Below are 27,623 nucleotides of genomic sequence, written 5' to 3'. Positions count from 1 at the left end.
TTCTTCCCCCTAAAGCCAGAAAGTGAGCAAGGCCGTAGAACTTCCCTAGAAAAGTTCACTCGCAGTGTGGTAAGTTCAGTTGGTTCTCTTCCCTCAGCATTTCTTTTGGTTCTGGTTTTCTCAACTTTTTTGTCCTTTTTTTGGTTGTTGTCTCTTTTGGGGTGGGAGGGGTCCCTGTGCTTTCCTCCTCCACTCACCCCCTTTCTTTGGCAAGCGTCCGAAGCTTCTCTTCCAGGGATGGATTTGCAAAAGAGCAAGCAGCCCCCTCTGCAGAAGGTGCACAGCGGACCGCCCAGCCTCGGGCCTGGGCCGGTGCTCCCTGTTCAGGGCTTTGAGGAGAAGGACCCCACTGCTCTGGGGCTGCGTGGTCTGTGCATCTCCTGCAGTAGCCCAGGAGAAGGCCATCCAACGTACCATGAGACAAATTGGCTCAGAGCCATCGCTCATCTCACCAAAAAAAAACAACAAAAAAAAAAAGCCAGATTTCCTCTGTGAACTCTGACAGTCACACTGGTGCAGGGCGCGAGCTGGTGTCGCTATGTGGGTGGCTTCGGCTGTGTGCAGAAAGTGGCTGTGCTGCATGGTTCTGGCGATGTGGTCTAGCTGGTGTGAGCGTTAGTGGCCTCTGCATGAGTCCATCCCTCACAAGCCCCTGTCAGCTCCCTGTGTATGCTGTGACTCGGAGAGGAGGTCAGTGGCCAAGTCCCGGCAATGTCCCCATACTCTCCAGAGACGAGGCCTTGTCAAGCTCCCCAGTCCCTGGTTCTGACAATGAATAGAAACAAGCTATAGGTCCACTGCTTAGGAGGAAGTAGCTTTCCTCCCATGCACAACCATGGAGAAGAAGGGACCCAGAGTGGCACAGGAGAGAGCCCAGAGGAAAAGGTGAGAGCAGATAACACAGCATCTTCCCTGATATGCACAATGGAGATTCTGTACTCCCGTGGTATATGGAACAGTCTAGACCTATCTCCTGTCTCCATGTTGGTCTCTCTGAAATTTAAGCATAGGTCTTGGTACATAGGAGATACTTGTGTAGTCCTTGTAAAATATGCCTACTGTGTGATTATTATCCTTATTCATCCTTGTAGCATAATTCTATGAAGCTGAGGTTGAAAGCAACCTATTCATTTGCCTATCATAGCCAGATGTATTTTAACTGCATTTAAACATTACTTCAGATTCACTAGCTGTAGACATCACAAGAAGTCTGGTAGATGGCAGTTAAAAGAGGGATGCTCATCCCTTCTCTTCTTGGGGCTCCTCTCTCTGTGATCTTTCTTCATGAGAAATGAGAACATACAAAAACAAAGCCTGCTGGCTTTTTGTCACGTGGCTGGTTTGCCAAGGCCATGTGGCATCCCATGATGAGAAGGTGCCACAGACTGTTAGAGGCAAGATGGTGGAACTTCCTCTACCCCCATGATGGTGCCACAGACTGGTAGAGTGCCTCTCTGTCTACCAAGGATGGAGGATATTTAGGAACTCAGACAAGCTGACAGTGTGTTGTGAGGGCAACTTGGCCTCTCAGGTATAACCTGGGGAGAAAAGCAGAGCTTTTCTGTATAAGAAAGCAGAATTCTGACAGCCCTAGTCAGGCTCTTCTAGTTCACGGTGTGGGGCAAGAGTGTGAAAGAGGAAATCTGGTACTGAGACCAGATTCACAGACATCTTCAGGCTGCTTTTTGTGAGAAGTGGGCATCAGGAAAGGCAAGAATGACGAAGCTCTGTGAGGAGCATTTATTGATGTCCTTTTATCCCAGAAGCAGCGTCGGCTCAGTAGTTCTTCAAGATCTGTTAACAAAACAGAACAAGAAAGCACCAGCCCGCCTCCAAGTGGCTCAAGAACACACAAGGGAGAATTCACAGGGATGCTGTCAGAGTGGGCTAACGGAGAAAAATATCCCAAGCTCCTGAGACTTTGGCATTTATGTGATAGAAGACCCAAACTTTAAGAATTACGTTGCTAAATTCCCTGCTGCTTTTTTATGAACAGGAGGCTGTAATTGGTGGTACATGCAGGCCTTTTGGATCCGTGCATGTCCCTGGACTCGTGGGGTAACACTACAACCCTGTGGGTGTGACTAAGTGTGGGCACATGGTCCATGGGTGTAGAACAGTGTCAGGTCTCAGAGTGTTCAAGACTAGAATCCAAGAATTTGGTCTCAATAGCCCAATGTTCTAATCAGATATAACCAACCAATGAATATACCTTGCAGTTTGATATTTATTTTCTGATATATAGATATATAGTGTTCAATTTTCTAAAAGACTTACCCAAATGCTTCACCTACCACATACTGCAAACCATCAAACTAAATAAAGGTCAGCCAGGCACAGTGGCACATGCCCGTCATCCCAGCACTCCAAGAGGCTGAGGCAGGAAGTGTGTGTATTCAAGCCCAGACTGGACAGCTCATCAACTTAGCAAGACCCTATCTCACAAACAATATTTTTGACAATGTTTAAAGGGCTGGGGTTGCAGCTCAGTGTAAAGGCCCAGGGTTCAATCCCCTGTATCCTTTGTGGGGAACGGGATGACTAATATCTAGTTTAATAGCAGTCCCGTGTCGTTGGGAGAGATATGTAAGAAGACCACCCAAATCACAGAGCTAATAATGGAAGAATGGGAGCATGAAGGCAGGCTGCTCACGGATCAAGGACGTGAGGCTGCCTGTCATTTAGGACTAACCAATGGCAGAGCATGTTGATTCAAGCGGCCGGACAGCTCAGTCACTGTCTTGTCCACACTGAACCTGAATCCAGAATTTCTCCTGCAAAACATGTCCATGCCCCCTCCTTTCTTGGCAAAGGAGGAAAATATAGAGAGAGCCAGTTTTTCCTTCCAAGTCTCAAGGTGTGCCCTGACATGGAAGGACTGTCTAGTTAAAACCATGGATGTCCCTGTCATGTGAGATACTAAGGAGCAACTTAAGTGTCTCACGGAAACTTCCAGGGCCATGCTACCTTGAGTTCAGGAGGGGTCCGGCCCTCCCTAGTAGAGTCAGTGCTTCCAGTGGAAGGTTCATTCCAGGCCACCTAGGTCTTAAACGTGCCAAGCAAGTGTCTGGGGATCTGTACTAATCATGTGTCATTTGGAAGAGTAGAATCATACAGCCTGCCTAAAACCCTGCTTATCTCATGGGGAAAGCCCAGGGTCAGAACCAGATACAGTTGAAAGTCCACGGCAAGTTGTACCCAATCTATAGTGAACTTTTATTCAAAAGGGCAAACAGGACTCCCTCCGGAGAGTCCAGATCCTAGGATCCCCAGCTGGCCAAGCAAAACACAGGTGGGCTTTCAGCCCCGCCTTGGCTCTCAGCTGCCTGTGTGCAGAAATAACCCATGCCACTGTACATAGTTTTCTTTTTCTGAGGAGCCCTAGTTTCAGAAAGTGTTGTAACATATGGAAGCATCCCAAGAGGGCCCCGGATGGGGCCTGCAGCCAAATGAATCTGTTTTGGAAAAATCAGATGTACAAGAACCAGCCACCACGGGTGGAGAGCACCACGAGCCTGAAAGGAGAGGGGGACAAATCTAGGGTTGCACAGCGTGCAGTTCGTCAGGGACTTAAGGCCGTGGATGGCAAGATGGAAAGATCCGCACCCCGAGGCAGGAAGAATGGGTCAATTGCTGAGCTAGACAAAGGTGGCCCTTGGCCAACCAGAACACACCTGCTGCTTCTCAAAAACTATTAATATGTCAAATGCCAGTTAAGAAGCAGTCCAAGCATCAGTGGGCAGCCTAAAATGCTTCGCTGACTGTTTTAACCACTTTGTTTGTCCTGTAGGGTTCGGTGTATGTGCCAGGGTCACCTGGCATGCAAGATAGTAGGTGCCACCAAGATGGCTGTAGTCAGGTCAAGCTGGATCCCATCCTGAGCAGAAGCCATTCTTGCCTTAAGTCTTGCTTACTAGAGCGCTTCCTGTCGTAGACAGTGGCTGTGAAATATGAAAGCCACAGCAGGAAACACCTGGCCAGTTATTATGGTTTGCCTTGCGTCACCTTCCATTGCATCTTTGGGTTCTTTGCCGAGAGGCCCTGGGTGTCATTAACTGGGGAGAGGAGGGACTTCTGCTGCTCCGTGCCGGCCAGCCTGCCAGTCTCTGCTGTTCTTCTGGCTTTGTGGTGAGCAGGTGGACACTGGGGGCACAAGGTGGCCAGAACCGAAAGACTCAGCTTCCCGGTCTCTCTTCGATGGGCTCACTCCTCCAGATTCCCCAGAGCTGGCCGTGGCCCGACCCTGGAGGGAGTGAGAGGAAGCAAAAGGGCTCTTAGCCAAACCACGGCTGAAGCAGTGTGATTTTCGCTTTGTGGATGGTGGCTGGCCCTGTCTGGTGAGAGGCTTCCCTTGGGAGAATCTAAGCTCCCCTGCCCCTGTCCACGTACCGGAGCTTAAATCAGGAGAGATACGGCCCCAGGTGACAAAGGCAGCAGCTTCCCGGACACCTCTGCCTGGATGCTCAGTTGAAGCCCCAACGTTGCCCTGGACAGCTTTGTTGGCTCTGGCTTTGAGTCCCAAAGATGGGAAACGGATTTGGCTCCCCTTGAGCAAGCACCAGGGGCCACAGAGAATAGGGCGTTTCCCCTTTGCCCACAGCAGCAAGGGCCAGAGCTGAGGGAGCCTCCGCACGTGACCAGCAGCATCTCTGCCACAGGCTTTTCTGTCTTGCCTGCCAAGGAATGCAGCAGGAAAGTCAGAGGGAGACGGGAGGCTCTGGGAGCCAGCTGTCACTCCCCTCTCTCTCCCCCTCCCTCCAGCCAAGAGCTACTGAGGAGGTCAACAGCTTCCTCCCCTCCCGTGCAGCGCTGCAGGAGGAAACCGCCGGCTCTAGTCCTAGCTGACCGGAAGTGAGAGCTGAGGCCTCTGGGCAGGAGAGAGAGGCCGTGCAGCCAGGGCAATTGGCAGGGAGAAGCAGTTCCTTCCCTGGGGTTGTCTTCCCCTCTTTCTCCTCAGCATTTCACGAGAGGACAGCCAGCAAGCCCTAGTGGAATGAGTCTTCAAGTACTCTGGGCTTGGCAAAGCCTCACAGGGCTTTGACCTCCTTTGAGAAAGTGTTTTTGAGCCTCCAGAAAGAGAGAGTTGGCTAAACATTTTTACACAGTGTTGGTTTTTATGGCAAACAGTCCCTTTGGGACCTCTGATGCCAGCCTGTCCCATTTACCTAGCTGTCGTGAACCTCTGGCTCTGGTTAGCAGTAAAGGTGGCCTTCCACAGTAATATTTTGGAGGGAAAGCGTGAAAATCCACCTTTCTTGAGCAGCCAGCATGTCCCCTGGGACTCTGAACTGTCTCCCAGCCCCCATGGAGAGGTTTCTGCTTCCAGCCTCAGCTGTGAGGCCGCGGGCAAATGCCTAGCTCTCTCTGAGACCTACTTTTTCCCTCTGCATAATGACTTGGACGAGATCATCATTGTCACCCCTTCCAGCTGGGAGCGTTTTGTGGGTATGTGCTTCTTTCTCCTGTGGGACTTCTGAGTTGTAAGCATCATTCCCCAGAATTAGAAAGGAGCTGCCTTCCTGCCCAGTTAGCTACCTCATTCAGAAGTGTCTGCTGGCCCGCAAGGCTGAGGGCTAAACCATGAATGGAACGGAGCTGGGAGTATTCACAGACCCTGGACGAGCACTGGCAGGAGAACTGAGGGCCCAGGTTCCCTCCAGCAGGAAAGGTCCCACTCAGCTGTCCTGGGCTCAGACTCCTCTTGTGAGCAGCTGGACAGGGGAGGGGTCCCTAAGAACACGGCGGGTGTCACCACCCTCTCAGCCTGGCCAGTTCGGCAGTCCTTGCCCTTCTGGTTGGGATGTACAGCTCTGTGGCAGGAGGGGGATCGTCAAGGTCAGCTGGGCAGAAGGAGAGCCCCAGTAGCGCTGCTGTCACGCCTCCCTACACATTGTAGGGTCTTGGGAGCCCAGGGGCGTGGAGGGAATGACACGTGCGGGGGTTGCACCATCACTGCTGCTCACCTCGTCTCACGCTTTCCGCTTCTCCAGGACCCTGGGTCAGCTAGTCCCTGCCCTCTCTTAGAGAGGGGGAAGAGGTTATGTAAGACAGTGCTGTCCTCATCGTGGTCAGGGGTAGGTCTAATCTCCTCCGGTCCCTGTCCTCCTCTCTCAAGCCTGGCTCCATGTGAAGTTTGGAAAAGCATATTTACTATTATGACTTTGTAGCTGAAAAATAAAAGTCTATTTCTCATAAACAAAATCTAAAACAGCAGAATCAGCGTGGTGGGTGGAATGCAGAGCGGGTTCCGTGAGAAAGTGATTCTTTATGGCAGGGCATGGGAGAGGTTAAGGTTCCTACTTATCCAAGAGGTTAGAGTTTGGTTGTCATTTTGGGAACCCTGTCATTTCTCTGGGAAGGAAGAATCCCTGGATGTTTCAGCTGATCATTCAACCTGTCAGCAGAAAGCGATGAAAACTGCTCTCCCCGCTCACAGCACCCACTCAGAGAAAACCCCACTCCAACGCAGCGTGAGCCTCCTTGCCAGCCTTCCCTCGCTTCCCACCAGGGCCTTCCTGCCCTCCCCAGACCCCAGTGTGCCAAGCAGTCAAGTGAAAATCAAGCTCCTCCGAGGCAGAAAGGCACAGCTGTGTGTTTACAGCCACTGATTCAGATCCAAAGCGCATGCCCTGCCAGTCTCCCGGCGAGGCGGGCTGGGGGCAGACTGTGTGTGCCTGTGCCAGGCGGGATCTATTTTGGGAGGTGACCTCCAGCCCTTTGCCATCTTGCCGCCTCCTCCCCACCCCCACTCAGGCAAGACATCCTAGAAGGAGCTGTCACTTCAGAGGCGGTTGATAGGGCTGTGGGCTTGCAAGCAGCTCCTTGTCACTTGTGCAGTCAGACTCTGGCACCTGTCCCCGTGTAGTCACAAGAGAACGGTGTGGGCTCCCACTGTCCAGTGAGAAGAGATAGGGTGAAGGTGAATCCAGCTCTTGTGCAGGGTAGGCCTCTCAGGAGACAGGACACCACTTCTGCGGAGGGCGAGTCCACCTCAGTCCTGCCAGGGGGCCGGGGTACACCCGAAAGAGATGCACATCCAGGCATTGCCAGGCTTTGCAACAGCAGGGCCTAGCAAGGGGACAGCACTGCTAAGGTCAAAGTCAAGGGAAAGGGAGCCACGTCTCCTTGTTGCGCCAGCTAGAGTTGAAAGAGCACTTGGTCAAAGGCCTGGAAGGAAGACCCGCATGGAACTCCCCCCAAATGAGCTCCCGGTGCAAACAGCTCCAGTCTGAGCTGAGAGTAGGGGGTCCCTTTATAAAGCAGCTAGTGGGTCTCCTGGCTGGAACAGAGTTAGGAAAGCACAGCGTCGTGGAAGGAGGGTGCCATCCGTGTACAGATGTAGAAAGAGTCTGCACAGTCGCTCTGAAATAGAACGGCTCAGTGGAACACTGCAGGCAGCCAAGAAGAGCTGAGAGTGAGGCATTCTCAGCTTTGCAACATTTGCCAGATGCCCAAGGGGAGAAGGCGTGGAGGTCTGCCTCTGCACCCTAATGGACGGGACAGTGGGGCAGGGTTAGGAGTAAGTAGCCACCTGTGCAGAGGCAAAGCCCAAGTACCACTGGTCCTTCCACACTCCCTAACCATGGTCAAGTCCTTTTAGCTTAAGCAACAGCACCATGGTCCCAAATAGGATGGGCCTCGTTGGTGTAAATTTGGCAGGAACTCTCCTTGCCTGGCTTACTAGAAATGGGTAACCCTAATAACTATATACCCTGCCCCAGAAAATATTTCTGGTGCCCTGTCATTAGCACAATAAGATTGAAAAGAATGTCTACTCCTGCCCTGTGTTTGCCTGACAGTGTTCATTGCCCTCTGTGTTTGCCATATATAGGTGAAGCGAGTATTTTCACAGGGCTTAATGGCTGGGAAGAAGGTGGATTAATCCATCTATGTCAACCCATGGCCATGGCCTAGCCAACATGCCTTTTAGATGACGTGGATGAAGATACAAACACACCAACCCTGTTCCAAGATCTATGCTTGGGAGATATTACTCATTAGTAGATAATAGGATTGTATTTGAAAAGTCAGCTGGGACGTTGGGTCAAAAACATCTCGATAAAGTTTAACCAGATAAAATTTATGTTTAAAAATAATTTAGTTTCACAACTACAGATGGTATCTGTAGTCTTCATTGTAATTGAAGTTAAATAAATTGGGTATTGCAGTTGACTGTAAGCTTAATGTAGGCACAAGCAAGGTGCAACCACTTTTTTTAAAAAAGGCAACATTAGGTCATGAGAGCAAAGTGGAAATGGTCACAGAGAGGAATGCTCCCCGTCTTTGGGTTGCTTTAGGCTACACTGACTCTTGGTTCCAAGTCCCACCTCTTCTCCAGGATTTTAGTAAACTAGAGAAAATCCAGAAGAGAAGAATTAGAGCCAAAAAAAACATGGACTCCGTGCCAGAAGAGACTGGTGTAAAGCTTGGGGTATCTAGCCCCCAAGCCAACAGCATGAGATCTGACTGTGTTTGTCTTCTGGAGTGAGTGGACACCATCGGCTGACCCGGAGGGCAAAGCTAGAACAAATGGGGAGAAGAAGACATGGGGAGGGTCACTCTACTGAAGAATATTCTAACAGTAGCAACTATCCAGTGAGGGAATATGCCACCGCAAGGAGCACGGTGCTCCTTGGCTTGACATTTAGAAGCTGAATGGAAACATGCAGGGTCTGAACAGTCCCGGATATTGTGGAGAGGATGTCTGCCCTAGAGTCCACAAGCTCCGCCCACTGGCATTCTGTGCTGCATTAGGTATTTGTGAAGTGTGTCTTGCCGCATTTCATTTAGTGGTTAATAATCAAGTTGGGGATAAGGCGAATAGATTGGATGGAGGGAGTTTGCTGAAATTGGAGGAGAGGAATCCAGAAGATTCCTGTTAGACTCTGCCTCGGGGCGGCAAAGCCAGAGGACACGCTGGAAGTGAGGGAAACTGTCACAAAGTGGAACGGCTGCCCTTCGTATGTTAGCCTTCTCTGTCCTGCCCCGCCCCGCCCCTCCTCCTCTCCCTGTCTCTGTGTCATTCCGTGTCATTTGCTGCTGCTGCAGCTGAGCCCTGGGCAGCTCTGCTCTGTCCCCAAAATGCCTGAAAGGAGGTCACCGATCGGAGGACGTAGGCACCCGTCGGCGCAGAAAGGCTGAGCACAGCCAAGCGTGGCCACATCCGTGGGGCACCCTGGCCCTGGCCTGTCCTGGTTCCCCGTGGGGCTTTATTGATAGGAAAAAAGATGATAAAACCATTTGCCACTTACCCAGTGCCGCTCGATTCCAGGTGAACGAGCTGACACCGGAATCACCTCGGCTAGTCAGGCGCAGAGCACGCACCCAGAGGCGTCAGACCCGAGGAGGTCTGCCCTCCCTTTCTTCCCTCCTCCTGGCCCTGCCTGGGAGACTCTTCTTCACTCAGCTCCCAGCAAGGGGAGGCAGGGCTTTCATGTCACATTCTTTTCAGCTGTCCTAAGAACCAGCCCGACTGCAGGTGACACTCCCGCATCGCTCAGGCTTCACCAGGGCTGCTTTCAGCTCATGGTGGGATTGTATAATTATGGTGATTACAGCTTATGGCTTTTTCCTCCCTTCGTCTTTTGCTTTCAAATTCATTGAGGTCTCTCATTAAACATGGCGATGCTGGTAGAGTCAGCAAAGTTTTAATAAGACATGTTTTAAAGCCAAAGAAAGCCCAGTCAGAGTTGATGGATTCTGTGTTCTCTCAGACACTTATTTAAAACCCTGTGAGGTGAGGGTGATCCCTGGATCTAAGGGAGGGGGGAGAAGAAGACATAGCATCTTGGGAGTACCTGTATGTATCTTCTGGTTTAGAGAATCATCCTGCACTGTGCCCCTGGCCTTTCTCTCTTGTATCAGAACATGGAGCATTCCGCTCCCACACCTCATAGGAACAGAGGGAGTGACAACCAGTGACAGAAAGCCTGACTTTGATGTCATAGCAGATTACACTAGGAAATGGTGATGAAGCATCTAATACAAAACTTGATCTAACCTTATAATCTACAGCAAAAGTAATAGGTGTATTCTGTTCTGGATGAATCTAGAAGGTTCCAGAGAATACATAATTCTAAATATGTAAAGAATTCAAGCGTTAGCATCTATGGTGATCATGAGCCGGTGGTCATATCCTTGATGGAGGTCTCCATGGTAATGATATGCCTTCAGACCCCTCTATTTCCTAACCCTCAATCATAGCTTGCTTAAATAATTCCTAGGTCTGTAGGACATCATGAAAAGGACCACCAAGAAGGAGAGTGGGTTAAGTGGTTGCCACCAGAGCCCCCGACCTGCCCTTTACCCCTCAGGGGCTGCAAAGGTATCTGCATGGTGAGGAGTACCTTGCTTCAACAGCAGTATGTTTTTGAGAGTTCCTTGACTGCCCTCATGATTGGTGGCAGCCAGACTGCTCCTTAGCCTGGTGGTAGCCGGTTATCTGCCACCTGTGTCACTCAAGAGAAAGAGCCTGAGTGACAGCTGAGCCACAGCAACCATCCAGAGTCAGAAGTCCGAAATCTGGCTGAGGTATCTCCCCCGGCTGCATTCACATCATGGCGGAGGTGATCTGCTTACTTGCCCCTGATAACAATCTCCCTTTGTACCCACGGAAATGCAGGGAAGTAAGCAACGTCAGAGACAGGCAATGGGATCCCTGTATGTCCACATGATATTAGTACGAGACCCTGGGCAAGCCACTCACATGCCCAATGGGTACAACAAAGCCTACTGCACAGAGCAGATGTTGGAACTAAACAAGGGCGTGACAGCCGTAGCTGCCACTCTTGGAAGCTCGTAGTGTCACACCGTGTCATGCTGGGCTTGGCCTGAGATGGGCTTTAATTCTACTCCAGCTTACCACTAAGTTGGATGACATGAGCAGCCCAGTTTCCTTGTCCAAAAAAGGGTCATACAAATAAATGGTCAAATGCGAAAAAGACATAGTGTGCTCAACATGCTCTTTGCAGTGTATGTGCTCAATAAGTATAGCTCTGCATATTATTTTCACCATTATAACGTTATTTGCAACCCATACGTAGCACTCCACTTATTATCTTAATTTCCAACAATATTCTTCAAGGTAGGTATCACTGTATTTATTTTTGCAGTTGAGGGTGGGTAAGAGTATACCTCCTATGACATTATGTCCGAAGTGCATTTATTACAATGAGTAGCATGGTAACTACTCAGTAATGGTAGCCATTACTGCTGCCCCATTTTAAAGTCAACTCCGAGAGCTGGTTTCCCTGCTTTCCCAGGGAATGGAGGGGCTGTGGTGCCCAGCGGGCCAGCGTCTGCCCTTTCCTCAATTTCTCATGTTCCCTTAGCACTTCCCAGGAAGCCCAGGCAGCTGTAGATCTTGTCAGCCTGGAAGATGGAAAGAGCCGCAGGTGAACTGTTGCAATATTTCCAGGACCTGGCATTTGCCCTCTGCTGAGATGCAGGATGCTAAAATGCCTCGTGCTTCCGGGCACAGACCAGAATGGTTCTATCCATGATAAGAATATGAAATCCAGTCCCTGAGGTGGGCCCCTGCATGACAGCCCTATTCCCGGAACACTCGCCTCTCAGTTGCCTGCCTGCCTGCCTGGAGCCTCCCTGAGTACTACAACCTCCCCACGTCCAGTTGTTCCATCTGCCAGATAAATAGAGGTTTCTAATTTTTAACCACTTATTACACAGTGAGGTTTGTGGAAGAGTCAGAAGCAAGTGGCAGGGGATGCTTTGAAATCTCTTGATAAACCAACCCCTGGGGTATGTGCTCCTACTGCTTCTAACACTGATAGAAACAGAAGCAGACGAGCTATTTCCACTGACATGAGTGGGCTTTTTTTGGGGGAGAATTCTGCTTTTATGTATGCCTTTTAAGGCAAATGCTGTAAGTTTGCAGTATTTGTCAAAGATTGGCATCGTAGGAGCTGAGATAAAACTCTACAGCTAATCACGTAGCTGCTTACGTGCCTTGCATGAGATGCTATGGGAGTGCCTGTAATGTGAATGTGCACACAAGTGTGTGCACGGGTGTACACAGATGTGCACAAGTGTATACACAGGTGCCCGCACTGCCTGCCTGATCCACGCCTCAATGTCTGGTGTATGGCGGGCGTGTGACCATACACTGCAGACTTGCATGTGCGCCTGTGCATGGAGTGCTTGTCCGCTGCGGCTGTGTGTGTCTGAGCAGGGGCTCCTCTAGAGCCACGGGTCTTCACGGTTTCAGCTGGATAAGTTATTCTTCACTTCCCTTCCCCAAAACACAATTGCCTAGTGCTGCTGGCGCAGAGTCAGAATGGCCGCTGCATTTCACCCCCGAGGTGGCTTCCTTCCAGCAGTGGGTGAGTGACCCCGGCGTCCGCACACTCTCTAACCTTGGGGATCCTTCTGCACAGACAGTGCTCCAAAATCCAGCAGAGGTGACCTGTCTCTCTGTGGCCTCCACTTTGCCCACTTCTCTTGTTCTCACATCCAAGTTTCACGGACAGTCAGCGGCGACCATTTATTGGTGCTCCCATTTTTCCTGGCCGTTTTTTGAATTCAGTTTTTCCTTCTTAAGAAACAAGGAGCCCAGGGGTCCAGAAGCGAGGCTGAGATGAGGCCCTTGTCCTAGAGGCAGTGCACAAACATCCTCGGATATTGATCCTATAGCTCACTTCTCCAAGTGCTTTTGCCCTGGCAGAACACAGAAATGCCCACTTCCTTTGGAGATATTTTAAAACCCAATAGTAGAAGTCAGCTTCACCTCCCAGCTAAGGCTTCCATAACCCTTGCTCTGTGGGCACAGAGCCAAGTCCTGCAGGAAACACAAAAATCTCACATTTCTACACACTAGACCACCAGGAGAGAGAGAAGCTGGGAAACAGCCCATCCACTGTCCGCAGAGACCAAAAACTTGTCAACAACATGTGGAAAGGGTCTGTAGGGAGGAGGGAAGTGAGAAGATTCTCCATGGCTAGCAATTCCAACAACCCAAGTTTTTGTTCCAGAGCCTCTTGAAAATGCTACTTAGCCTATTTCTGGCTGTATTCTCTCAGGTTAGGAGTACACATCTGATAAATGCCTGCTGACAGTATTCGTGGTGGTAGGCAGGGAAGAGAAATGAGTGTCCTTCTTTGCATAAGCATCCAAATGGACATGGACGTTCACTAAAGTTGTATGCTTTTTTTTGGAGAGGGGGTCAGCAAGTTGACTGCCTGGGCCTTCTAGGCTCTGACCTTGGCAGGTAGCTACACAAGTACTTGTTTGCAAGAGCTAAAAAGTATCATTAGGAGAATGCAGTTAGAGTCCGCATAGTTCTGAGGAAAATTGCATGCTGCCAAGCTAGTGACTTCCTTTGGCTACCTTATCCACAGTATCAAATTACTAAATTTTAGCCACATACTCCCCTAGAGTCATAGTCAAGGTTGCTTGAACTTCCCAGTTGGAAAAAAGTAGCATCAGGTTGTTGCCAATAGCAACATAGTCGCGTCCCTGTTTCCTTGAGTCTTTTGACCTTTGCCTAATTTGGAATGAACCAGGGCTTAGATATCAAAGTACTTTTGGGGCGGAGGAAGAGAGAGGAAGCAGCAGGCATTGCCGGGGCCACAGGCAAGCGTGCCACTCAAGGACTTTACAAGCACAGTGCTCCCCTCCACTCCACTCCTAAGGCTACAGGGGTTTCCTCCAAGCTGAGTGTAGAAAGGACTGTTTGGTCAGTACAAGAGGAAGGACAGAAAAGCCAGCACAAAAGGAGGCATTTCCACTGCAGGGGATGCAGAGAGCAGAGAAAATGGAAATGCACAGCTTGGAAAGGAGGCCAGGGAGCCTGTGCCTGGGCATTCTGCCACCAGTGTAGAGCTCAGCTGCTGAGCTCTTGTCACTCCCAGCATTCCTGCCTCGTTCCAGATTTGTCCCTGCACAGCTGGAGGGACTATGAAGGAAGGTCTCCCATCACTCACCCAGACCACCAGGCGGAAGTTGGCCTCTGTACCTGACAGCCTTAATGAGGGGCAGGAGCCAGAGGCCAGGAACACCGCCCAGAGAGGCCTTCCCAGATTAGGCACTTGGGCTAGAATGATTTGAAGTTGGGTTGGTTCCAACTGAAGTAAGGCCACTGTGCCTGGCCTACCTTAGAAAGGCAAAAACACCTGCTTCTGGGATAGTCACTGAAGAGATTCCAGAGGTGTCGGCACTGGTAACACGGGGCCATGAACAGAATACTTGCTACAAATCTGTATGCACCAAGCAATAGTGACCTGCATCCCAGCTCAGTACAGTAGACTAAAGCTCCCTTTGCCCATCCTGTCTGGCAGAAAGGGGCTCCTCTCAGGTCACAGGATTTCCAAATGTGATGAGCCACTGAGCTGAGCAGAGAAGCTACTGCCTGAGATAGCCTCAAGCAGAGCCCAACAGCTGAAGGTTCCTGCTCGGGAGGTTAAGAAAATCGCCCTGCAGCACTCAAAGAGCTGGTGCAGTACAGGTGGGCACAGACGAGTCCATGGTCCTTGGGCATTTCCATCTGCTGCGTTCCTGGAGAGTCAGGGCCATATGCAGAGCAGATGTACACCTCAGGAAGGCTGACCACCTTGGTTCTGCCACTGGCTAGCTGTGTGCTCTCAAGGCAAGTTACTCAAGGCCCATTTGAGTCTGTTTCCTCATCCATTTAGCATGGTTACAGAAATATCTACCCTAGCAAGGATGCTGTGGATGTTACTATGAATGTTTGTCAAATGACCAGCTGGCTGGCCCTCCATGGGCAATCAACAGGCATCTGTTAGTAACTATTAGCAAACCTACCTGTGTCCCCTGATGGAGGGACCACCCCCAACCCTGCCACATCAAGGCCTAGGCAATTTAAAGAGGAAAGCACTTGCGAAGGGAGGTACATGAGACACTGATGCCGCTAAGATGGGGAAGAATAATAAATCCAAAGACAAAGGCCCTGGGAGGTCAAGAAAGAAAAAAACAGAGAAAGAGAGAGACAGAGAGACAGAAGGAAAAGGAAAGAAAGAAAAGAAAGAAAGAGAGAAAAAGAGAAAGAGGAAGGAAGGAAGGAAGGAAGGAAGGAAGGAAGGAAGGAAGGAAGGAAGGAAGGAAATGGAGTCACTGGTAGGTTCTGGAGCAAGAGGTGTCTGAACCTGCTAAATGTTCCAGTTACATTTTGTGGGAAATGCTTCCAGATGATGTGGCTGCTGGGTAGGTCCCACAGTCCTGCCATTTACATGGCAAAGCCTGGCTGTTTATATCATTGCACATATGATGGTATACCTACTATTTAAAAAAAAAATCTATGATTTCTATTTTCATCATCTCTTTTACTTCTTTAAAGATTTGGGTTTAAGTATATGTGAACACATATTAATTTTTCCACCAGTGAATTTTGCTATTAATTCAATTTTTACCTATCCTGTGTATTTTTAAAAATGGATTGTTGTTTTATGTTTGTGATACATCTTCGTACAAAATCTCAAATAAAGAGAATATTTTAAAGCTAAATAAAATGCCCTTCAGCCCCTGAGAGAGATCAGAAAGCTTGGTGAGGACCCAAGAGTAATGCAGACCCCAGGAAAGAATCTTGCCGCAGGGCGCCTGCCCCAACTCACTATGGAAGGCTCAGACAGCCAGAAATACTCTCCCTTCTCAGCTACTCTGGCCCAGCTCTGGTGTGGATTAGCTAGGTGGAATCTTAACCTGCTCTCGTTACCTAGTTTGTCCAATTTATCTTCCCCACCTTGCTTTAGAAGGCAACGAGAGCAGGAGAGCTGGAAGTGTTTTGAAAGGAATCTATATACAGCATAGATCTTCCTACCATCCCCGGCCAGGGGTTCTCAGACCCTAAGCCATCCCAACCAGATGTCACTCTCTCTATCCGACGTTAAACATGGTTGAGAAAAGGAGGTGCCATGGCATTGCTTGAGCCCACTATTAAAATCATCCCTTTTACCTTGCCAAGTGAAGAAGGAACCGGGAGCACAAAGTCAGGTGGCGCCTTGTTTGTCCCCTGGCTACAGAACCCAAGCCAGAACCCCTAACCTCCCACCCAGCTCTTAGGTTCCTGAATGCTGTCCTTAGCAAGTCCCTCCAGGCCTATGCTTCCACATGAACACATCCTTTATGAGTTTCAGCAGCATCCGTGCAAGGTGACCTTCAAACTCCTTAGAGAGACAACCTATCTTCCCACTTTTTGCCTGAAAAAGTCACTTGGTGAGCCCTATTCAGCAAAACACCATTTTTTCATGAGCAGGAAGAAAAATGCCCACGTGTCACACCAGGGCGATCAGTTTGGGCAATGGGAACTAGAAATAGTGTTCCAAATTAGCTCTGCTGCAAGTTCCAGTGTCCCTAGCAGAGGAATCTGGGTTTCTCCCATACCAGAGGAGGAAGCACTGGGCAAAACTGGGCCCAGCAATTTAAAAAGAGTAGGGAGTGGAGAATTCCTAATGACAGCAGGGATTATAATATATATGGTAAAACGCACAGATCGGAAAGGTATGTTTTGATGATTTTGACAAATGTATATATTTGCATCATCTATACCCATCACCCTAGACGGTTCCCTCATGCTCCTTTCCAGTCAGTTCTTCCCTCTCCTCCAGGAGCAGCCACACTTGGTTTCTGTCCTCCCCGTAGCCTAGATTTTGATTTGATGCACTCAAGACCCGAAACTTTGGCCTTAGGTCACCTGGACAAGTGTCCAGGACAATCTCAGCAGCTTACATGTCTTTATGCCCTTAGAGTTGGGAGGGGCCCCCTGATCCCCTAGTGCTTGACTGTGCTGCCCCCATATGCCACTTGACCCCCAGGGCTGCCTACTCCCTGAGCCACAGCCCTCTTCCCGGCCAGAGTTTAGCATCAGTCTCCCAGGTAAGTAAGTGGCGGCAGCACTGGGTGACCCGGATGGGGTCGTGCATGCTTTGTTGATTAGGATCTGGAAATGCAATGCACAGAGCAGCATGACAAGCAGCATGTTGATTTTCCTTAAAGCACTGCACAAAAGGGAGTTAGCCCTTTTGTGTGCTTGCTTTCAGAAACAAATGATTCCATGACTACCTTCTTCCAGGCTTCTAGCCATCAAGATGGCCACAGAGCTGAAATGATTAGTCCGAGGGGAGGGTGGGGATTGACTGTGGGGGTGTTCACAAACCCAGCACTGAGCCCTGTCCTGTGGTCCATGCAACTGAAGGACCCCAAGTGCTATGGGATGACACACTGCCAAATGTCTTGCAGGTGAAAAGCACTTTGTCTATATGCAAAGCTTCGGTGTCTCTGGAATGTACCTTCTGCAGCTCAGTTATTAACCGCTGTATATTTTTTCATTTGGACAAACAGTGCCTGCTGGTAGCATTTTTCAGCTACTTCAGCTGCTTCTCTCAGCTCCGCCAAGGCCTCAGGCTGAGCTGGCTGCAGTTTTCCTGGCACTCTGATCCATTCCCAGCTGACCAGCACTGGGGAGCATCACACATTCACACCCTGAAAAAACCACTTTCTCTGTAACCACATGAGGGGCCAGGCACAGGCAAAATTGCCACTTCCCTGCCTAAGCACTTCCTGCAGAAGCTTGGGAACTGGAGGCAGGAAGGGAGGACAAAGGAGGAGGGCAAGAGCCCTAGAGTAAATGGGCAGAAAGTCTCCCCTGTCTGGGCAAAGCAGATGCCTGAGGAGCTGCCTGCTGGCCAAGGAGGTCATATGCTTCAGGGCAGCTCCTCTCTGAACACAGGTAGCCTGTGCTCTCAGATTTCGCTTTGATCCCTGAACACACTCTGGGAGCCTCAGCTCTTCAGAAGGGAGGCCACTGCTGAGCAAGTGAGATTGCAGGATCTCCTCCCCAAAGCCCCGGGCCAGGCATCAAGCGGTGCCTGCAGCCTGCATGATTAACCGCCTTCCAGCCGGAGCTCACACGCACCCAGGAGGTCACAGAGCAGTGGGTGGATTGCAGCTGCCTGAGCTGCTTCCCAAGCCGTCCCCAGCCCTCGTGACCGCCATCTTGAGCAGCTGAACTGGCATTTGGTACATGCGGGGGCGCAGCAGCGGGGAAAGTGGACAAAACTGCCAGGCAGCACCCCGGATTGCTGAGAGGTTGGGGACGATCTCAGGAGTGGCCCCTCTGCCGACCAGCTGCATCACCACCCCTGAATTCCTGGCAAATGGAAGCTGTGGCGAGAGGGGGAGGGGCGGCCAATCGCAGGCTGGCCACAGGTCCTTGGAGTCAGAGCTGTGAGGCTGAGCTCCAGGACTCCAGCAGGAAGAGATTAATTAGCTCCTCCAAGCCCAGCCAGGCCCTTTCTGTAGAGCTAGCAGAGGTGAAGGGTGGGGGTGCCCGAGGGCCAAATTCACCTAGAACAGATAGACGCACAGTCCTGCCTCAGCCCTCAGCCCCCTCTCCAGCTAAAATGACCTCACTAATGAGAATGCAGCCGTAATGAGGGCTTGGGGCAAACCTTCCTTCTTTGTCTCTGGGCTTTAACATACACACCGCCAACAGACTCTTACTCAGGCAGTTTAGAGATTTTCTTTTCATATCTGCCAGCTAAACCAGAGCCCCAAATACCATACATAGCAACTCCAAACATGTATATTTGGGTTCACGATGTGTAAGAGTGGCCCCGGTGCAGGAGGGCTGGAGGAGGAGGAGGAGGAGCCGATACATCAGGTGTGTTATTACTGAGGCATAAGAAGCCCCCAGGAAGGAAGAGGAATTCCTTAGTGCCTTTCACATGAGCAGGGATGGCCACGGACGATGGGAGAGGGCCACTCATACCAGGAGGCCTCTAGACCCACCTTTTCCCGGAAAGGACCCCATACACACTCCCATGCTGCCTGCCTTCAGGCCTGCGGTGAGAAGTCACACTCCAGGGTGAATCAAGTAGATGGCCAATACCGCTCGCTCTGTGTAAGGAAGGGCACTTGGAAACAGTGACCGCTCCGTGTGTGCCGTGGAATCCAGGCTGGAAGGCCAGCCTCCACCTTCTGAGAGCCACTAGGGTGCGCTAGAAAAAGGCATCACCATCCTCCTCAGTGATTCTCAAAGACTGATATAGCAACCCTCTAGGAGTTGAAAAAAAAAGCTGATTAAAAACTCCTTAGGCTGGTATTGCGCCCTGCCGCCAGCTCAGTTTAGTGTATTTGAAGATTCAGATAAGGTTGTTGATGGGGAGATTGCGTGTGTGTGTTAACAGAGTGGGAAAATGAAAATTTTTTGGTTACATTTGTGAAAATGGAGGGAAAAAAAAGGAGGAAAAGTGAGAGGTACAGACAGATTTCTGACAACTCCCAAGAACAATTCAGTTCCTGGACAAGCCCCACTCACGGCACCAGAGTGCTCAGCCAGCCTGGCCACATCCCTCCGTGGAGATGTAAGCCAGCGACACATTGTTCCTCATCCAGCTAATGCCAAGCCTGTGCTATCCGTTTATTAGATATACCCATCATCCATCACGTCATTAATCAGCAGATTTATTGAGTACCCCACCAGGCTTCACAAACCTGGTCAATTGTTTTTAATTACATCCAGTTTACACCTAGGCAAGCCCAGTAAACAAGATGAGCCCCCCACACCCCACTTGGAAACAAACATGAGGAATTGCTGGCCCTTGCAATCTCCCTACCAAACCCTGCAGCCCTGGCTGAGGGGGGATCATCTGCGACCCTTGCAGATAGGGATGACGTCACTGACCTGCTGTCAATAACAGGATGGGTGTTCAGCGTTTTCCCAGATGCAGGGATCAATCTGCGTGGGTCCAGCCACATACTCCTCGGGACCCCTGTCCCACAGTGTGGATTTCTAAAGAGTGAGCCAAGGAAGGACACAGACTGTGTCAGGGAAGTGAGCAGGGCCCCTGAGCCGCACTCTTGCGCCTCATCCCTCCTCCTGGTGCCCGGTTCGCAATCCCTCCCAGATCCCAGGCTCCCCAAGTACCTCTCTAGGGTCTTTGACAGCTGAAGCCTTCATGGACTTCTACGCCTCTTGCACTGGATCTCATGGTCTAGTTTATCGTTTTAGTGCTAGTGAAGAGCCGCCACAAAGGTTGTAAGTAAAGAGCTTGTAGGCTTCCTGGTGTGGAGTCATCAGACTCCGTCTTTGGGTACCACAGGTAGAGAGTCAGGTCAAGAACAGGAGACAAGAGGAGCACACTGCCTGGGACCACCAGTGGCTCTGAGGCCCAGCAAATGCCCCTGGCCCTGTCCTGGTCCCAGAATGCATCACCGAGGGGGTCCCGAGGCCTGTGTGTCTGTCCTGCATGTTGAGGAGGATTCACAGCTGCAATCTATTTACATGAACCCACCCTCCCTCCCTAACCTTGCTACGCTCTAATCCACCACTTCCTCCCCCGACTTGAATACAGTCAAGTTCAGGAGCAGCCCACAGGCTTGAAGAGAATCTCTCCCTGAGTTTAAATGCCTGGTTTCAGGGAAGGAACCCCTCCCCCCGCTAAAGGTACTGGCAACAGCACTCCGTCCCTTCACCTGCGGTGCTGGCCACTGTCCCCAGGTAGGGCTCCTGTACCTAGAGACCCTGTACCGAGACGGCCAGTCAGGTTGGTTAGTCCTTTGGTCTCTGTGGCGCGTACAACAATTAATTCGCCTGTCTGGCTCTCTCTGTCCCTCTGTGTGTGCGCGCCTGTGCGTGCCTCTGTCGGCTGTCTCTCTGCAGGGAAAGTCGCTGGCGGGCAAGCGCCTCACCGGCCTGATGCAGTCCTCCTGACGGTCCCCGGCGCCGGGCAGGGGCCCGGGCCTGCAGAGCTCGTGGGCAGGCGGCGGCGCTCCACATCCGCGGACAGAGTTTCCTTGCACGGAGATCTGGTCACTGTGAAGGAGAAAGAGTGAGGGCCGTGGAGGGCAGAGGTGGGGACGCTCGGTGGGTGAACAGGGAGACCCGAAGGAAAGCGTCCACGGAGCCCGGGCCGGCCAGGAGAGGCCCCTGTTTACAACCTCATCCTTGTACAGTCGTGGGCCAGCGCTCCCGGTCAGGGGAGAGCGGCTCATGGGGTTCCCGGCCAACCGCACTTGAGCTGATATCCTTGATATCCTCACTCCTCCAACTGTGGGGCTCATGCCTCGCGGCAAACACAGAAGGGACAGCGGACCTTGGGGACATCAGTATTACGCATCGCCTCCCTGCTCTCTCCCCGGGGCACCCGCTTGGGCACCATAGGTATGGCCACTGTGGCCCATCATCGCCTGCCTCTCCCACTCCCTGTGGCCGCCCAGGCGTAAGGGGCCAGCGCCAGGCACCACGCTCACGTACAGTGTCCCAGTCTCATCCTCAGCACTAAGGCAACCTCACCTCAAGTCCCCGAGGAGCTCTCCCTGGGCACGACGGCTGCCCCTCAGCCCCGTCAAGGGTCTCAAAGGTCCAACGCCTGCGGAGCCACTGATTCTCGTGAAAGACTGTCTGTCCAACATCCATGGGGGTTCTGAGGACCGTCTTTTAAAAAATCATTTCCTCTATCCTGTTTTTGCCCCTTGCTGGTTTTCCTCAAAATAAATACGGCCACAGACTTGGGAGCTATTAGGGCTCTCCCCTGCACAGCCCCAGGTGGAGGATGGGAGGGTATCCAGCCCAGGAGGTGGCCGGGTTGCAGGAGTGACAGCCCCTACATGAAGGCATCCTGCCAAGCACAGTCAGACCCTTGCGGGGTCAGGCCTCAGCCCTGCCTGAAGCTGAGGCAAAGTACAGTTGGGCAGGTCCATGCCAGAGCCACATCATTCCCTTCCCAGGCTGGATGTGAGGGCCCAGCCAAAGAACCCCGCTAAACAAAGCCAGTTGCCTAAGAGAAAGCAAAAGCTGCAGAAACCTACAAAAGACACCCCGTATCCCCTTGCGTGTGTGTCACAATGCCTCTTTGCCAACCGAGCTGTGAGGTCGTGTATGTAAAGCACCAAGTCAGAAGCCGGACGTGTAGTAGATGCTTAGCAAGTGGTAGCGAATACTGTCATTGTCACTGTTATTGTGATACCTGCAAGCCCTCGGAAACAGCTGTACTAAGCAACTGGTTTTCTAATTCAGACACCCCCACACACACCTGCTATGATGATCCACCTTTGATCTATTTTTGGGCACCGGCGAGATAAGTCTCCCTTTCGGGTGTATAAACAGACACAAGGAAACAAGTGACCCCTGGTGTTTCTTTACGCAAGAGGCAGATTCACCAGCTGGTGACTGAAAGCTCAAACGCTTGTTTAGAGTCCTGGCCTCCTGGTTGCTTCCCTGTGACCCAGCTTTCCAGCTCCCACCTCTGAGTCCTTCCTGTGTCTGCTTCCACCCAGCCCTATCCCCAGGCCCCGGCCGCCTGTCCCCACATTGGAGCCACCTGGGCAGTAGGAGTCCTCATTATGGTTTGTCCTTATAGATTTTTGACCACTGCACCTCCACTGTCCCCCCTGGCGGTAGTTCCCCTCTCTTTCAGATATAGTGCAAATCACAGAGATGATGTGTTGGGTTCTCCAAATATCTCCAAAGGTGGCAATATAGAGCCAGGTCCCCGGTGGACTCCCGTGCGCTCGGCACAAAGCCTGGCAGTTTGCAGATACTTGGTCGTCACTTGATGAGCAAATGAATGTAATGAGCCCTACCCCCCAGCCGTGGGGTCTTCCAATTGCTCTTCTCCTCGTATCACCTTTTAATCTCCTTCTCGGTCATGCACGCCTCCTGCTTCAGAACGAATCATAGTCCAAGTTCATCTGCACCCAGCTTTGCCCAAGGAAAGCTCTTTTCTACCCAGGGTCCCTGGCTGTGCTGCCACCGAGGCAGCGGTAGACAAGGGTGTCATCAAACAACCTCACCTCCGAGCCCTCGGTTATCCAGGGCAAGAGACCTGGCTGCCTCCTGCCCCTCCCGTGGGCTTTAGGGGGCATGCTAAGCCAGGCTGTAGACAGGGGAGGGGTGGCTCCCTGGCCACGACTTGTGTGCCCCTCTCACCCCCAAATTCTTGGCTGCTGTTCCTGACCCGTGCTGGCCTGAGAACTGGCCTCATTCTGGAGCCAGGTGGACTGTGGCCCTGAGATCAGGTGGAAGGCTTCCAAACACCTCTGGGGACATCCGAAGGGGGCGGAGGGCCAGTAGGCTCAGTAGAGGTAAGGACACTTCGGGTCGACTCAAACCCAGGGCAGCAAGCTTCCCACCCTCACCCCATAACAGAGGCAGGCTGCGTCCTGTGACTACCACAACATGCTCCTCAGTAGCTCGGCGAGGGCTCGCAAGAAGGAAGTGGAACAAGTTCTCTCCAACCAAGCGGACCACTCCAAGATCAGGCTACCGTGCAGACCTCGTAATGGAAAGATTTAGAAAATTAGGTCTTGGCCAGGTTCCGAGCAGCTTGATCTAGACAGCCAAACACCCAGGCTGGATAAGAGGTTTGAAGATAGTTCTTTAGCAAAACAGACCTCCCTGCCCTGCTCTGCCCTCTAGCAGCCACCTGAGGTCCCCTGAGCGGGTATCTCCCTGGGTCTGAAACTTCTCACCCTGAGGGTTCACGAGGAAGATATCATTTTGCAGCCCCACAGCCGAAGCATCAGGGCAGTCTTTACAAGTGGCCTCCAACCCATCCGTGCTAACGCACAAGGCACCAGGCGCGGAGCATGTGACTGAGATAACCTTCCCCTGCGTGGGGAAGGTAAACTGGTAGGTTGGGTGTATAAATGTCTGGCAGCAGCCAGACAACCTGACCCATGCAGCTAGAGCTCTCTGGGCTGCGGAGAAGCATCCTGCCCTTCCAGACAGCAGTGCAGCAGCTTTGTTCTCCTGAGAAGCTACTGCTGTACCCTAGAAACAAGGAGACACAGCTGCCAGGGCAACTGACAGGGCCCAAGTCCGGCTCCCCGCTGTGGTGGCCAGGGCCGGGCCAGCATCCTGAAAGGGCCTCCTGTGACTCTGAGTTGCTGTTCAGACTCGCTCACGGGGCCATGCTCTGAGGGTTCTTCCCTGCAGGCTTCCTGGCATGTTCAAACTACCTCACCAACAGAACACCGAGCCAGGAGCCTGCCCCGCTTCCTGATTGCGGAACTTGATGTCTTTCCCTAGAAAAGCATCCCTCGAATTCTACCCCCAAATACCCGGGCTTCAAAAGCCGCCACCAGGAAGCCTTCCCAGAAAGTAGAAAGGATTGAGGGCTGTTGGTCTCTAGGCCTTGCGGGATGCAGTGGAGGGAGATGTTCCAGCAGGTTCCAGGAGCTAGGAAGCCCTGGGGTGGAGGGAGATAAGTGTCACGAGCCTCTAAAAGAATTTGGCTAAGGTGACTATGCAGCGAGGACCACGGACTAGTCAAACAGTGGCCAAATAAATCACTAATAACTCACCACGGGACCCTCCGAAGAGAGGCCTGTGCTTGTGTAACCATGGCAACAGCAGATGCCAGCAACCTACTCATTAGTGCCACCCAGTGATAAGTCATCCCCTGGGCAAGACCCAGGGGCCATAAAGTAGCAAAGTAGCAAATGTAGCAATAAGGGCTCCAGGGCCCTAAAGGGGCAGGGTCCAAATGACTGGGGCTCAGCCCTCTCCTCAGCCCTAGTGAGGGCTCAGAGCCAGCTACTGTCAGCTGTCTGTGGAGGGGAGGCCCTGCTCACAGTGAGGGCTCCTGTCCTGTATTCTATGCCCACTCACCGCATGATCACAGACACGTTGGAATGGCCTCCTCATAGTGCATGTGGTTCTCATTAGTTTATTTTTCTGGAATTTGGGGATTGGACCCCAGAACCAAACATGCTGGTAACAGTCTAAAAATAAATGACTTGAACCCACTACTGTCCAGCTAAGTCTGTGTGACTTCTTGGTTTGGGGGTTTACTGGGCAGGATTTATTCTAGAAAATAAAGCCTACCACTGCTCCCTGCTTCCAACCATGCCCCATTCTCTCTCTCTCTCTCTCTCTCTCTCTCTCTCTCTCTCTCTCACACACACACACACACACACACACACACACACCTGCTTCCCTCTCATTTACAAGGATGCTAGGCAGCTCAGAAAATCCAGATCGTGCTGGTAGGTTGGGACAGCAGTATCATCAAAAGGCTGAAGTCCTTGACTTTGCCAGGGTCTCCTTGGCTGGGTGGTCTCCATGCCCCACTGCTCGGGTGCAGATATCCCAGGGTACTCTGACACTCTTCAGAAGAAGGTCCCAGGATCAAAGCCCGCAGCATACAGCCCTGCTCCTTATGGGGAGTCTTGGTTTCCTGAGCGACAGACAATCTCATTTCCTGCGAACACCAAAGCAGCAGGACTCCAAGAGCCTGAGAGTCAGACTGACAAGAGGAGGAAGAGAACAGAGTGAAAAGGACCCTCTATTGCTAAGGCTGGCACCTAGCAGCAAGCTTCAGTGACAGAAATTTTGCTCTCAAAGGTAGAAATGATTTCAGAGGCATGGAAATGGGGCCTCGGTCACATCTGGATGGAAACCAACTTGTCTCTCATCTCCAAGCAGAATCCTTAAGTGAAATGTCCTAATCTACAAGGTCAAGATCAAGGTTATGCCTGCCCCCAGCCTGGTCCAGCGTGTGTCCCACTGACAGTTGCCGGCCCACTCACAGAAGAGCCGTGCGTCCCTGTCCTCCTCAACCCCAGCCATCACCTCCAGGGAGCCTGGAGCTCTTCCTGTTCAGCTGGGCCACCTGGCTTATTTCCAGAATCTTTGTTTACCAAGCTGTTGCTGTGCATGCACACGATCCTACCAAGGACAGAGATCTGCTTTCAGATCCAGGATAGGGATGGAGATTTTGGGCGACCAGCAATAACCCAAGAGCTCCGCCCACCCAAGAGACTCCGGGGGCCACCTGGACTGCTTCTTTGCCCCCTACACCCTGTTGGAGACTTTTGGCCTAATGGGCATGAGGTCATCCTTTCCCTGGTGCCAGCTTCCAGGTATTTATTGGTCCCAGTTTTCTAGGGACCACTGGGGCTTTGATAGGTATCCCTGCCCTTGGCAAGTGGCAACCTCCACACGCAGGCAACCCTCACACAAGCACACCCCATCCTGGCCCACAGGGCTCTGCCCAGCCCCCTTTCCTCAGCAGAAGCCTCAGAGGACCTCCTGTCTCTCCTCAGCAGGGCTGCCTGCATGTGCTCCTGGGATCCCTTCCCTGCACCCAGTGCGACAGTACCTGTGATAGGGGTCACAGAATGTCTGAGGCCCCACACACCAAGGCCTAGGCCTCTGGTCAAGGAGAGGCTGCAGCGTCTGGTTTACTTTAAAGGGGCCTGGGGTGCGGGCCGCAGTCGGCGTGAGCTCCATCCGGAGCAGAGCTCTTCATCTGGTGCGCTCCAGCTCTGTCCTCCTCGGGCCCCGGAGCTGCCTGGCCAGGTCTGGCTTATTTCAGCCAACAAAACAGAGAAACTGCTGTAGCGGCAGCGGCTGAGCCATACACCCTCAGCCTGTTTGTCTCTTAATTTCTAAAGCAGGAACAGAAATTCCAAAACGTTATGATGGCTGTGAATTAATGCAGAAGGTTTGCCTGTCGCTGGCACCCCGTAAGGGCTCCTGAAACAGGGGCTGGTGTTAGCTAGTGCTGCTCCTGAGATAGACATCAGGAGGTAGACTGGATCTGCAGAGCCCTGCCGGGCAGACAGCACGCGCACACACACACACATGCACACACACGCACACACTGTGGCCTGGCTGAAGCGTCGGCCTTCAATCAACCTGGAGTCTATAGACTCCCGTGGTCTGTGCGGGCAGCAGCCCCTCCCTGCCTGCGACAAGCCCCTTGCTCTCGTTTCCCCAGCAAGGGCCTGATTCCCTCTCTGAGGCACGTGGGCGCCCTCAATCAATAGCCCCGCAGGGCTCCTTCTTCAGACCCCAGTGGCAGTAGAAACAGTAGAGATCTACATTTCCCATCTAGATTCCCATTTGTCGCACAGGCCTGGTAATTATCTCATGGGGATCTGGATGCTGAGTTCTTGTCCAGAACTATTCGGTTTCAAGCCTGAGGTGCAGACCTTGGAACAGGTTGAGAGACTGACCAGGCCCTGTGCGGAGAATGTCCAGCATCCCTGCAGATACACATGGACCTGCACAGAAGGACAGGACTCGTCCCTGAAACAGTTGGCCAAGCAAACAAAGCCTGTTTATCCTCTCTCTTCCGTCACATCACAAGGCTGTTTTGAATCAGCAAGGGATAGGAGGATCAAGGAGACAGAATTAAAAACCTGAGATATGTCTTCCTGCTGGTGTCCCCCATGATACCAGCACTGAGAGGGACTTTCACGATTATCTGGTCCAACTCTGTGTGGTGGGGTGGGGGGGATTTGTTGTTTATCTGGCTATATACAGTAGAATTCACATTTTCTTTTTGTTTTTGTTTTTGTTTTTCCAGTAGCAGGAATCGAACTCACAACCTTGCACTTGCCAGGCAGGTGCTGTGCTGCTGAGCTAAATCCCCAGCCCCTAGAATTCACATTTGTATATAGAGTGTTATCAATTTTGACAAACTTATACAATGATATAACCACCAAAATCATGCCAGAGAATGAGTCCATCACCCCAAAATGTTCCCTCGTGCCCCTTTACTGTTAATCCCTCCCTTATCCCTCTGTTCCTGGCAGCTATTGATCCATTTTTCTGACCTATAGTTTTGCCTTTTTTAGAAAGCCACAGAAAGGGAATCGTATAGTAGGTGACCTTTGAGTTGGGTTTCTCTCGCTCAGATTGGGGC

The 27,623-nt window shown here is 51.6% G+C and overlaps 1 protein-coding gene across 4 annotated transcripts in view; it reads left to right on the top strand.

The window, feature by feature from the left end:
• Positions 1–24,725, top strand: part of Rgs6 (regulator of G-protein signaling 6) — a 603,709-nt gene extending 578,984 nt beyond the window's left edge. For 2 of the 4 annotated variants that reach the window (XM_005409440.2, XM_013507178.1), the window contains 3 exons: positions 16–69; positions 12,272–12,338; positions 20,630–24,725. In XM_005409440.2, coding sequence (XP_005409497.1) covers positions 16–69; positions 12,272–12,338; positions 20,630–20,802 — 294 coding nt within the window. In that variant the 3' untranslated portion in view covers positions 20,803–24,725. The remainder of the gene's footprint in view (positions 1–15; positions 70–12,271; positions 12,339–20,629) is intronic. The other 2 variants (XM_005409442.2, XM_005409443.2) reach the window with 2 other exon arrangements.
• Positions 24,726–27,623: the final 2,898 nt, after the last annotated feature.

This window comes from Chinchilla lanigera, unplaced genomic scaffold (genome assembly GCF_000276665.1).
Source record: "Chinchilla lanigera isolate Chin_1 unplaced genomic scaffold, ChiLan1.0 scaffold00122, whole genome shotgun sequence".
NCBI lineage: Eukaryota > Metazoa > Chordata > Mammalia > Rodentia > Chinchillidae > Chinchilla > Chinchilla lanigera.
The sequence above is the reverse complement of the archived record's forward strand: the minus strand, read 5'-3'. Positions and strand labels throughout refer to the sequence as shown.